At 32.9% G+C, this 13,103-nt stretch overlaps 1 protein-coding gene across 1 annotated transcript in view; it reads left to right on the top strand.

The window, feature by feature from the left end:
- Positions 1–13,103, top strand: part of Dnajc13 (DnaJ heat shock protein family (Hsp40) member C13) — a 117,873-nt gene that overhangs the window by 32,074 nt on the left and 72,696 nt on the right. The window contains exons 6-17 of the mRNA XM_027933725.3: positions 1,414–1,614; positions 4,028–4,234; positions 4,326–4,421; positions 4,977–5,068; positions 6,716–6,882; positions 6,997–7,076; positions 7,172–7,341; positions 7,782–7,881; positions 9,024–9,131; positions 10,021–10,176; positions 10,737–10,793; positions 12,708–12,829. Of these exons, the coding sequence (XP_027789526.2) occupies positions 1,414–1,614; positions 4,028–4,234; positions 4,326–4,421; positions 4,977–5,068; positions 6,716–6,882; positions 6,997–7,076; positions 7,172–7,341; positions 7,782–7,881; positions 9,024–9,131; positions 10,021–10,176; positions 10,737–10,793; positions 12,708–12,829 (1,556 nt within the window). The remainder of the gene's footprint in view (positions 1–1,413; positions 1,615–4,027; positions 4,235–4,325; positions 4,422–4,976; positions 5,069–6,715; positions 6,883–6,996; positions 7,077–7,171; positions 7,342–7,781; positions 7,882–9,023; positions 9,132–10,020; positions 10,177–10,736; positions 10,794–12,707; positions 12,830–13,103) is intronic.

The raw sequence follows: 13,103 nt of genomic DNA, 5'->3' as shown, positions 1-13,103 counted from the left end.
AAGGAGGAAAAGTTAATTTTGATCTCACTGTTTTAGAGGTTTCATTACATACATGGATGGCCTACTCCATTGTTCTGGCCCCAAGGTGAGGCAACATATCATGAGGGAGGGGGCGCAGCTGAGGAAAGCTGCTAAACTCATGGCAGGGTCAGGAAGGCAGGGATGGAAGGAGTTGGTGTGTGGACAGGGAAGATGCACCCTTCCAGGCATACCTCCCATTGACCTACCTCCACCAGCCATGCCCCACCTGCCTACAGTTACCACTCAGTCAGTCCATTTAAACTAGAGCAGACTGGTTAGGTTACATCAGCAATCCAATCACTTTACCTCTTAGTGTTCCTGCATTAACAGGAGCTTTTGGAGGACATCTCATATCCAAATCATAACAGAAGGGGATATTCATTTCACATGTGACACCTTATTATCATTTCTCTGCCTTTCTTATCCTTTAATTTAAATTTATTTTCCTCTTCTACCTCACTTAGCTTAGAAGCCTCAATTAAATCTTTTCTCTTTTTAAGAATAAAACTAGTAAGTAAATGGATATTGATTGTTCTAATCATTTGGTACTCATGGAATGCATCATCTAAATAGAACTTTACTTGCCAGTATAATCCAGACTCAAAAAAAATTTCCAGTGCTTTGATTAGAAAAGGTTCAGGTATAATTTAGGCTTCAGAATGTTTTTTGTTTTGTTTTGTTTTGTGTGTGTGTATGTATATGTGTGTGTGTGTATGTATATATGTATATGTGTGTGTGTGTGTGTGTGTGTGTGTGTGTATATATATATATATATATATATATATATATATATATATATGATACATTAACATGTAGAGGCAAACCGGGTTGTTTAAATTGAATATTATAACTTTCCCTGAAATGTGATTTAGCTGTTTTCAGTATCTAACGTCGATGAAAAGAATGTATCATCAAAAAATGAGATTTTTTTTCCCCATTAAAACTCTTTTAGTCTTTCAGAATATCTTCCTGTTCAATAGAATGTCTATTTTTTAAAAATGTGAGATGGGTCTTTACTGTATTGCTCAGGCTGGCCTGGAACTCTGGGCTCAAAGGATTCTCCTACCTTAGCTTTCTGAGTTGCTGGGACTATAGGCCTATTCCCCGCCCCATTTAATTTACAGAAGAGTTGCTTAAAATTGTTTTATAAAATCCTGTAACCCAAAGTCTTTGCTAATTAAAAAAGAACATATTGTCTTCAGTTAGAGTGAACATTCTTAATTAAACAAACATAGCCTCTCTAGCTAAATTAAATGTTTTTACAATTTGGATAGTAACTATAAATATTTATGTTTTGAGTTTTGATTGTTTCAGCAGTGATGGATATATTAAATATGACTTTATTGTATGGTAAGCTTGAATATGTACTTAAAAGTAATTCTTTTTCTCTAGAGATATAACTGCTATAAGCATCACTGGAGTGATACAAGAAAACCTGTAATTTTGGAAGTAACTCCTGGAGGCTTTGACCAAATTAATCCTACAACCAACAGAGTACTCTGTTCCTATGACTATAGAAACATTGAAGGCTTTGTAGATCTCTCTGATTATCAAGGAGGATTTTGTATACTTTACGGAGGATTTAGTAGATTGGTGAGTAATGTTTTTAAAACAGCATTTTAAAAGGGTTTGAAGGAAAAAAAGTGTTTTTACATTTTATTTTGAAAATTCATATGAACCTCAGAGGAGGAGGTAGGGTATTTAGAGTGCAGGCTTTGCTGTCAAAAATAAGTGGACTTGAACCCTTTTGCTGTTCTTCAAAGTGAGGAGGGTAATATGTCATCCTGTGTTTTTAGTGAAGATTGGAGAAGATTATCTACCTAAAATGCTTTACACAGTACATGGCTTAGTAGTGTTCCATAAATAGTAGTTACAGTTATTATTTTCATTAGTATTAATGCCTTACCTGAAAGTTTCTAATTTAATTTCTTTTTATTAAAAAAGTAATATAAATTTCTTTTTATTTTTTTGGAGAGTGTTCTGTCCTCTGTCCTTTGTCAAGCTGTTTGTAATATGTAATGCAAGTATGTATTGAAATGCCATATTTGGAGTTTATTGCTTGTTTTTACTTGGATCTTGAATTATTTTTAATTATGTTGTGGGGCACAGCAGAAACTACTTAAGATGCTGAGATCCTGTTTTTAAATTAGTAATAGAAGCTGAACTACAGATGATGACCACCTTTTGAACTATCCTGCTTTCTTTAATAAAATTTAGACCCAAGATCTCAAATGTAGGCAATATATATAGTCTCTAGGAAGAACTAAGTTGAACTTACTTGAAAGATTCCTTAGCTTGAGAATTTTAGTTACCTTAGCTCCCTCAGAAGCCTGGGACCACTACCCCAAAATTCAGTGTTTTGTGGATAAAATATCCTTCCCTGGGAAGCAGAGCTAAGGCAAGCCTAGAATTTTTAGATAAATAAAAGTGTAGATAGTAGCAAAAGGCCAAAAAAAAAGAATAATGAGGAGGGCAGCTACATAATCTGATTTATAAAAATACAATTTGCTTTACAGAGTTGTAGGCCTCTTTTTGTCCTAGAAACCACTTGATTGGTAACATCCTAATTTCCCTCATTTGGGGAGCACGCAGCTAGATATTTGCTTACCTCTGAGTCTAGACCCAAAAGAACAAAGCTTGGTTTTCTCTCCCACCCTAAAGAAGTCTCGACTGCGCTGTCCACAGATGTGTCTTCTCTGGGCAGTGGAATTTTGCAGCAATTAGCTTTCGGTGGAAAACAGGCCAAATTATAGGTATGGGGCCTTTTAGACCCTAAAAACATAGCTGTATCACAGTAATTCAAACAAGCTATTTAATGGAACAATAAGTTGAACATGAATGACTACTGTTCGATACTTTATCAACAACATTTATTCTTGATTGGCTATAACAAGAAGATTTAGTTTGAATTATCCATTTTCTAAGTATAATCTATCCTCTAAATCTATGGGTTCTGCATCTCTGGATTCAACCAACTGTGGATTGAAAATGTTTAGGGAAAAAAATGCACATGTACTTTTTTCCTTGTCATTATTCCCTAAACAGTATCATATAATAGCTCTTTGCATAGTATTTACATTGTATTAGGTATTATAAGTAATCTAGAGATGATATAAAGTATATAGAAGAATGCACAGATTATATGCAAATACTTCACCATATTATGATTTGGGTATCTCTGGGACTTCCTGGAACTAGTCTTCCACAATGAGGGATGATTATATATTCTTTGCTTTTTAAAAGATACTAGTGGAAATAAATCAGTTCTCTATAATATATGATACCACACAAATTAATTCAACAAAATTTTATTTAATATCTTCTGCATTAGTGGTGACTGAAGTGAACTCATGTAATAAAATCAGGCTTTTAAACATGATCCAACCCAGTGCTTCTCAGCAGAGGAGTTATTGGCATTCCGGCCAGGACACATCTTTTTTGTGGGGGATATTTCTCTGCCTTTTGCAGGACCTTTAGCAGTTCTGGTCTCCGGGCACCAAATGCAAGTAGTGATATCTCTTTAACCTTACCTTTGTAAATACAAACCTAAAAGTTGATTTGTAACATCAATAGGGGAATGACTGTTAAACATTCTTGCAAGGAAACCCACTATGTAAAACAGATTTTAAATAAGAGTACTTTGGTTGAATCGGAATTCTACCCACACAGTCCCTGTTCATCCCAGTAGATTGGGTAGGGTTTCTTATCGAGCCCTAGCATGTTGTTTTGCACAAGATGGTAAGAGTCAGACCTTAAGAAATGATGAGATAATTTCCATTCAGTGAGTTGGATGTAAGGCTCTGTGCCCCAGACTTTTCAGACTTTCATGATTTTAATTTAGTAACAATCTTTCAACTATAAAACTGATCATTTCCTTCTGAGACGTTCTATTACCTTTCTTTTCTAGAATTGCTGCTACTTTAATATCCTTCCTATGAATTGATTAAATATAGTTATATTTTAGTTGTTTTAACTTTTGACTTTTAAAAATCCAAAATTTGTGCAGCATTTATTTGCATCAGAACAAAGAGAAGAGATTATCAAAAGCGCAATAGATCATGCTGGCAACTACATAGGTATTTCATTGCGGATCAGGAAAGAACCTTTAGAATTTGAGCAATATTTGAATCTTCGCTTTGGAAAATACAGCACAGATGAATCCATCACATCTTTAGCAGAATTCGTGGTCCAAAAAATATCACCTAGACATTCGGTAAGACCTATATGTTGAAAATAAAAATTTATTCATCTGATTGTAATAATTTTCTTCAATAACTTTTTAATCTCTATTTTATTGTTTGAAGGAACCTGTAAAAAGACTTTTAGCACTCACAGAAACATCTTTAGTAGAACGTGATCCAGCAACCTATAATATTGCAACTTTGAAGCCTTTGGGAGAAGTAAGTTTCAGCATTATTAGCTTAAGTGAGATTTCTTCCTGTTGATATTGAGTAATTTTCTTATTTATTTTTAATATATTTACTCCTTCCTAAAGAATGGGAAACAGAATCCATATTTAATTCTTAATCCATTTAGATTTATTGGTCAAATAAAGATTATTGACCTCATGAATTTATTGATTGATGAAGATTCCAACAATCATTTTCAACTATATCAGAAGTGGAACTTTTGGGCTGGGGCTATGGCTTAGCAGTAGTGCACTTGCCTGGCATGTGTAAGGCACTGGGTTCTATTCTCAGCACCACATATAAAGGTCTATCAACAACTCTAAAAAATACTTAAAAAAAAAAAAAAAGTGGAACTTTTATTCAATAATTATATGAAAATTTTAATAAGACTCTTAACTAAATTTAAACTCTGGTATTGTAAACAAGTTGCATTTTTAAATATTGACTTTGGTAAAACTAAATGATGGTATGCAATTTTTAAAATGAAGTACAAAAAAACTAATCATTTTTTTTTTTGTTGTTGAACTTTCTTTTGTTTTTCATTAGGTATTTGCTTTGGTTTGTGACTCCGAAAATCCACAGCTTTTTACCATTGAATTTATAAAAGGGCAAGTCCGGAAATACTCTTCAACAGAAAGGTGTTTATTTCTTTTTATCTCATCATGCTTTTGAGTTCCCAGCATATGCAAAGCAAAGTGCTTGACCAAAAAGGAAAAACAAATATTTATAATCTGGAATTTTAAAATTATTTAACTTTGGAAGACATTATTGCCTATTTACAAAGATCTTTATTCAAGTTTCAAATTCCTAAAGACCATAAAAATAGTGATTTGATTTTAAATGAAATGATGAAAGCACTGTGTATTTCTGTAACCTTTTTTTCCCCTCCATACTGAGAATTAAACCCAGGATCTTATGGATGGTAGGCAAGCGCTCTTAGACTGAGGTACATCCCCAGCCCACTGGTGTTTTTAAAGTATTTCAAAATAGCACCTCTTACTTTCATTTTTAAATTGGATAAAAGCAACAGGTTACTTTAATATATTAAATACACTTGAAATTAGTTTTTTATATGCTAATATGGAAAGCTACTTAGCAGTTAACCAGTGGAATATACTTATTTTTTTATGTTACTCATGACTTATTTCTTGTGTGGAAACCTATAAGCTGCTGCAGCTGGCTTGTAACACTTAATTGCTAATGTGAATGTTCAATGTCTGATGTGAATATCTGCATTTCCCTTTGTGTACTAAAACTGTTTTCATGAGATTGGCAATTCTTATATCTCAGGTAGTTCTTTCATGTCGTCGTAGTGAGTTCGTTCTAGAGAGTCTGTATTTTAAAGTTATTCCATACAATTTGGGTACTTTTTGCCACTGTGTACAATACAACCTTCTTGAGATTTGTATTTATTTGTTTTTTCTTTACTTGCTATACCATTACTACAGTTTATCTTAGAAAGCTCTCAGTCACAAGTCAACATGACTAGAAATATAAGCAAAAGTTTACAATTTTTCCTGTTCCAAGTTTAAGGAAAAAACAGGAGTGCAGGTGTTTTAATCAGAGGAGAGATCTCAATACTCAGTTTTTCAAATACTTTATGTACATTATCTTGTTTATTCCTGACTATAACTTAGGAAAAATGTGTCATTATCCTAATAATGCTTATATGTGGAAAGTAAAGCAACTTATTTGTAACTAGGATTAGGGACACTTTTCTTAAATATAATAAAACACTCCATCAAAGGAAAATAGTTTATTAATCAGACATCTTCGGAATTTAAAACTTTGAAAATAGTAAGACAAGCTACAGATAGGGAGAAAGTATTTACAGAACACATAGCTGATAAAGAACTTGTGTCTATAATATATAAAGACCTCTTGCAACTCAATCCTAAAATGATCAAACAGCCTTTGGGCAGAAGATTTACATAAATACTTGACTAGAAAAGATAACTGAATGGTAAATAAATACATGAGAAGATCATAACTCATTAGGGAAATGAAAATTACAACTACTTTAGATCCACTATAATGAGTAATATCAAAAGACTATCAGTGCTGATTATTGGCAATGATATGGAAAAGCTGGAACTCTTTGATATAGGTCATATAGCAGCAAGGTGAAAAGCTGGTGTTAGGACTCTAGGCTCTCCTAAAGCTCTGTTTTTATGTACATCCCAGAGCAGGTTACCTACCAAAGTGCCTGTACTACATTCTGAATCAAAATTCCCCTTAATTATCAATTCTAAATCCTTTTTATTTTATTTTTTAACCTTGCCTAGAGATTCCTTGTTAGCAAGTTTGCTGGATGGAGTCAGAGCCTCTGGTAACAGAGATGTTTGTGTAAAAATGACACCAACCCATAAAGGTCAGCGATGGGGGTTACTCAGTATGCCTGTTGATGAGGAAGTAGAGAGCCTGCATCTCAGATTCTTAGCTACACCTCCAAGTAAGTATTGATTTTAATGTAGTTGTATTTCTATACATCTACTTGATGATAATATTAAGAGTTAGGAACATAGTTCTCTAAATCGTTTTTTTGAATCTTCTCTTCTCCTTACAGATGGCAACTTTGCAGATGCTGTATTCAGGTTCAATGCTAATATTTCATATAGTGGAGTTCTACATGCAGTAACACAGGATGTGAGATATATAATATATAAAGATAAATTGCATCATACTTTGTTCATTTTTATTAATCAGTATGGAAACTTCTAAAATACTCTTTCTTTGCCCAGGGTCTCTTCTCAGAAAACAAAGAAAAACTGATCAATAATGCCATAACAGCATTATTGTCCCAAGAGGGAGATGTTGTTGCTTCAAATGCAGAACTTGAGAGTCAGTTTCAGGCTGTAAGAAGACTTGTAGCTTCCAAAGCTGGTTTTCTGGCCTTCACTCAGCTTCCAAAGTAAGTTGTCTTTTGAACTTAGCTTCTCTTACAGATTTTAAACAACTCAAAATAAAAAATACTGAATAATTTATTTCTTTACTGCTGACTAAACATGATACCTTTTATCTAATGATCTGGAAGTTTGTATTCATGAGAAATGAAAAGGGAAGATGAATGGGGCTGATGAAGGATATTAGATGCATAATCATGAGTAATATCACTGACTTTTGTTTTAGTGAATTTGAATGGGAAAGTACTTGTCATACTTTTAATTAACCTTTAAAAAATCCTCTACTCAAAGGAAAAATTATTATGAAAACATATTTGAGAAATGGGGTTCAAATATGTAATTGCTACCATATAATAATGGAAACTTAAGATGACCTACCGTATCTTAATAATAAAATACTAACAGATGTTTCGATAGTGCTATTATATACTTGCTTTTGTTCCACAAGGTTTCGGGAGCGTTTAGGGGTGAAGGTAGTAAAAGCACTCAAGAGGAGCAACAATGGAGTGATCCATGCAGCTGTTGATATGCTTTGTGCCCTCATGTGTGTAAGTAGTACTTTTCTTAAGGAAACTGATTTTTCTTAACCAGTTTCTTGACTGAAGGTTTTAGTTTCTGTGAACCCAGATTTTCCTTGTACCATGATTCTATATTTCATAAGTTGCTCTCAAAGCCATTTGTTTGCTCAAATAACATTTACTTAATACATCCTACATACCAGGCAATATTCTATAGTGCTAGAAATGCAAAGATATTAAGACACAGTTCCTTCCTTCCTTCAAATTGCTAACAGTCTAGTAAAGTAGTCATATGCATTCAACACAAGGTTGTGGGCTATGGCATCACACAACACACATTTTTTGTTTGGTGGTAGAAGGAAGGTGAAAAATTCTCAGTCTTTCTAGAGATGTTCAATTTGATCTGAATATTAAAGGATGGGTCAGGATATTTCAGTTCTGGGCAGAACTTCCTGGAATAGAGAATAACACATAGAAAGGTATGTTTGGGAAGAAGCAAATAGCTAAATAAGGTTGGGTCACAAGATATGTTTGGGGGATAATTAGGATTTGCTGCCAGAGGAAGATGTGGAGACAAGTCATTCAAAAGCCTTTTGTAGCAAAAAAAGGAGCTGGGTTTGTATCTTTAGTGAGAAACATTGAAAAATTTTTAAGTAACAAGATCAGGTTTGATTTTTCAGAAAGTCCACTGTAGTGGTATGTGGAGGATAGATTAGAGATAAGGAGGCTTGTTGATCAAATTATATACAAGAGCTGAGATGCTGAAGTAAGGTAGTGAGGCTGAAGAATGAAGAAGCACATTTGAAAGCTGTTTGATCGATAAAGAGCTAACTTGGTGCTAGTTTGTGAAGGGAAAGATAATTGTTCAGTATACCTTTGAAATGTCTGATTTATCTGTTTGCTGTATTCTATCTAGGACTTTAATTCCTTATAAAGTGTTTTAGACAAGCTACATTGTATAGAACAAACATAAGTAAACCCTTGTGTAAACCTTGATTTATTACCAAAAGTGAATTAAATAGAAACCTTAATCATGAGTTTCCTTTCTGCCATACACTTTATGGTGTGGTTTTTAATTGTTCCAGTTTATAATGAATATTCTTTATAAATGAATTTTTTTGTGATGCCAGCACATGAGACTGCTTATGAAATTTACTATTTTTAATTGCTAGCCCATGCATGATGACTATGACCTAAGACAAGAACAGCTAAACAAAGCTTCTCTTCTCTCTTCAAAGAAGTTTCTGGAAAATTTACTGGAGAAATTTAATTCCCATGTGGTAAGTTGTTATTAAATTTGTCTTCATGGGAAATCCTGTACGATTATTGAAAGTTTCTGCAATGTGGTTTCTATAAGCGCAATGTGGGGTTTTGTATTATAGCTACATATTTGGTTTTTATTGGTCACAGTTTAGCTTGGTCACTAGTAATAAAATATTTTCTTTTAGTACTATATCCATTTATCTGGGAAGGATACATTGCAAAGCTTCTAGATTTTTCCAATAATATTCCAGCGTATTTCACAAAACGCTAATTGTGAAATAAACTTTTAAAAGTAAGTCAGATCTTCCCATTAACTGACATCTAGTTCCTCAATTGTTGGGAACAGTTTTGGAGATGGACATTCCATATAACTGGAAGAAACATGAACAAATTGCCATACTCTTGCAAGTATTGTCAAAGATAATTTTTTATTCAAATACACATTAACCTTAGTATACACATTTGAAGATTCTGTTTTTCTCTTGAATTTTGACTGAATTTTAATTATGTTCCTTTTGAGGATGATGGATTTGGACAATGGATTTGCTACATTGGCAAAGGAAGTACTGTACTACATAAATCATCAGAATTTGAACCTGATGCTGGGTGTGGTAGTACACACCTGTAATCCCAGCGACTTGGGAGGCTAAGGCAGGAGGATCACAAATTCGAGGCCAGTCTCAGCTACTTAGTGAAATCCTGTCTCAAAAAGGGATGGGGATGTGGCTCAGTGATATAGTGTATCTGGGTTTAATCCCCACTACCAAAAAAAATTTTTTTTTAACTTAAGGTTGAAAAATTAAAGTCAGTAATTATGCCTAGCATATAGAATAAGAGAAAGGAACATGTTTTTGCTGTTTAAGCTCTATATTTATATTTTTAAAGCAGTGTGATGCTTTCTTTCAGGATCATGGGACTGGTGCCCTAGTTATTAGTTCACTTTTGGACTTCCTTACCTTTGCCCTCTGTGCTCCATATAGTGAGACGACTGAAGGGCAGCAGTTTGATATGCTTTTAGAGATGGTAGCCTCCAATGGAAGAACTCTCTTTAAACTCTTTCAGGTAAGATCTTGTATTTTTCCTACCAGATAACAACTAATTTAAGAATGCTACTTTTTGGATAAAATTGTTTTTAAAATAGTTTGTGCACCCTTCTATTATAATGACAAATGCAACCTAACCCTAACATCATTACCATGTGAGGACATTTTAGCTCACAGGTTTCTTGGTAGTTCACTTATACAGCATTGTTGATGGCAGTTAGTCACTGTTTTCCATCATAAAAATTCATTTTTTTCTGTGGTATGCCCAAAGTCCCCCCCCCCCCGCTTTTTTTTTTTTTTTAACAAATTCCCAAATAATACAGTGAGCTTTAGCAGAGCTATTCATAAACGTTGGAAAAAAGTGCCAGCTACTTTCTATTATATTCCTTTGTGTTTGTATATCAGTAACTGTGAAGCTATATTGTAGAATATCTAAAATATTTAATTAAACTCTGATCTCATTTTGAGATATATCATTTCCTAATTTTATAGCTCATAACCTTGCATGAAACTTACATCCTTGTGTTGGAATAAATTTTTTTTTTTATTCACTGATACTTTTCCTTCACATTTTTAAAGCATCCTTCCATGGCAATTATAAAGGGAGCTGGATTGGTTATGAAGGCAATAATAGAGGTGAGAGCAATTTCGAAATTTTAAACTTAAGTGTTGATTGACGTCTTAATTGAAAATGACAAAATTGCCTTTTATGGGAAATATGCTATACTCTGGGTAAGAAAAGTAATTTTAACTCTCCAGTCAGATATTAGTTTTAAACTAATTGCAGAAATGATCCTCAATAATAAAAGAAAATGAGAATTTTAAATTCTTAAGTAAGTATGGTTATAAAGCAAATAAATTTGTTCTTACATTATTTGTTTTATTTAAAAGAATTAAAAGTTAGCTTTCTTTTGTTCTTTCACTGGGTGATGATGATGAAGGTACTGAAATCTTGAGGTACTGGGATTACATAAAAATCTGTTTTTGAGTTCAGAGCAAGGTGATATCAAAGGAGAATAGCAACAAAAACTTCTTATGGTAAAATGCATTTTAAATGAAATTCTAGATACCAGGATTTGATATTCAGGTTATGAGATATTGCTTCTCAAATAGTTGCTTTAGCCTTGTATTTAAAAAAAAAAAAAAAAAAAAAAAAAAACATGATCATGGTTATAAATTTCAAGCACATAGTATGATGTTTACAATGACATCAATCTAAATGACTTGAATTTTTGTATTCTTTTGTTGTTATTATGTAGCAATTTGGATAAACGTAAGAGTGTTCTGTTTACCAAGGAGGGGGGAAAAGAAACTCGCTATTGTGATACATCAGTATAGCTCAGAATGAAATAAGAAGCACAGAGTTAGTATGTCCTTAGACATCTGTTGAATTTTTTAAAAAGGCATCAAACTGGTTGGAACATGAAAATTTATTTGCATTTTCAGTGTGTATATACTACTAAGGGCTAATTTCTCCCCTCTAGTTATTGGGTGTTATGCTCAGTTTTAGCTTTCAAAAGTAAATACCCCATCCGAGTTTGTGGTAGCCAAGGAAAGTTAGGCCCATGCAGCCAACCAACATGTTGCCATTCATATAATACATGCCATCCAATTATTCATTATATACAAAAATATTTATTTAATACTAAGTATAATCAAAATGCTGACTTTTGACTTCAGGTACAAATCACACGTATTAGATTCACATCTAGTGATTTCTGTGGAAAAGACTATTTATACTTAAATCCTGGCAAATTTTCTTTTTTCAAATTATAAAAGCAGTCTATAATCTTGGAAGAAAAAAATCAAGATGTACAGAAAAATACAAGGGTTAAATAAAAATAAATCATCCACATCTTTACCACCCAGTATCATTTCTATGAGTATGTTGGCGAATTTCATCTCAGACTGTACGTATACTGTTAAAAATGGTATATGTACATATACATACCGTGTACATATTTGTGTACATACTACATGTTCATTTGATGTAATAGTACTCAGTACTAACATGAACATTTTTACTTTTTGATAGATTATCTTAAATTGTTATACTGCTTATCTAATTCATAGTTCTTTGATTAATATTCCTATTTATCTGTTTGCCAAAGTGAATCCATATAAACAAAGTAAAATCAAAATAAAAACAACTACCCCAACATCACATCATCCTTTAAATAACAAAAGCAAGCCAGGTTTGCATATGCCTTTGATAGGAATTGCTGGTTTCTTCCTTGTTGACTGATAGATATTTAGGAATTAACCTAATTTTAATATTAATTTTAGATAAGTATAATTTGTAAGGTAATTTATCTGGTAACATTTAAACCTTATTCCAAAGCCACATTGAATCTTAAAATATCATCTCTCAGGTTTATTTTTGGATAATTAGAAATAATAATAATTATTATTATTACTATTATTATATTATTATTCTGAATAATTATTTTATTTAAAGTTGTAATGAACTTTTGTTTAAAGTTTGTAATAAAGTTGGGATAGCTCGTTCTAGATTTCTGCTTTAGGGATCATCTTACCCTTTTTCCAAAGGAAGGTGACAAAGAAATTGCTACAAAAATGCAGGAACTTGCCCTAAGTGAAGGTGCCTTACCTCGACACTTGCATACTGCAATGTTTACAATAAGTTCAGATCAAAGGATGCTTACAAATAGGTAAGTTATTTGACTTAATTTGCTATAAATTGCTGTTTAGAGAATGAATTTGGGCATTACATAAAACAAACTGAATTAGGTATTTGCTTATACATACGTTCCATTTTCTTTTGATTCCTATAGCACTTTTCTTTTGCTTGTAGAAGGATTATGCCCAAGTGGTCATTGTCCCTGCCATGGATAACTTGGGGTGAGGGAACCAGTTCCTTTTTTTTTTAACCTACAGTCTTGTCAAGCTCTTAACTCACAGTCATGGGACTGCAACATGGAAAAG

The sequence above is a fragment of the Marmota flaviventris genome, chromosome 8 (assembly GCF_047511675.1).
Source record: "Marmota flaviventris isolate mMarFla1 chromosome 8, mMarFla1.hap1, whole genome shotgun sequence".
Taxonomy (NCBI): domain Eukaryota; kingdom Metazoa; phylum Chordata; class Mammalia; order Rodentia; family Sciuridae; genus Marmota; species Marmota flaviventris.
Note: the sequence above shows the minus strand (reverse complement) of the source record. Positions and strands in the feature narration are given on the sequence as shown.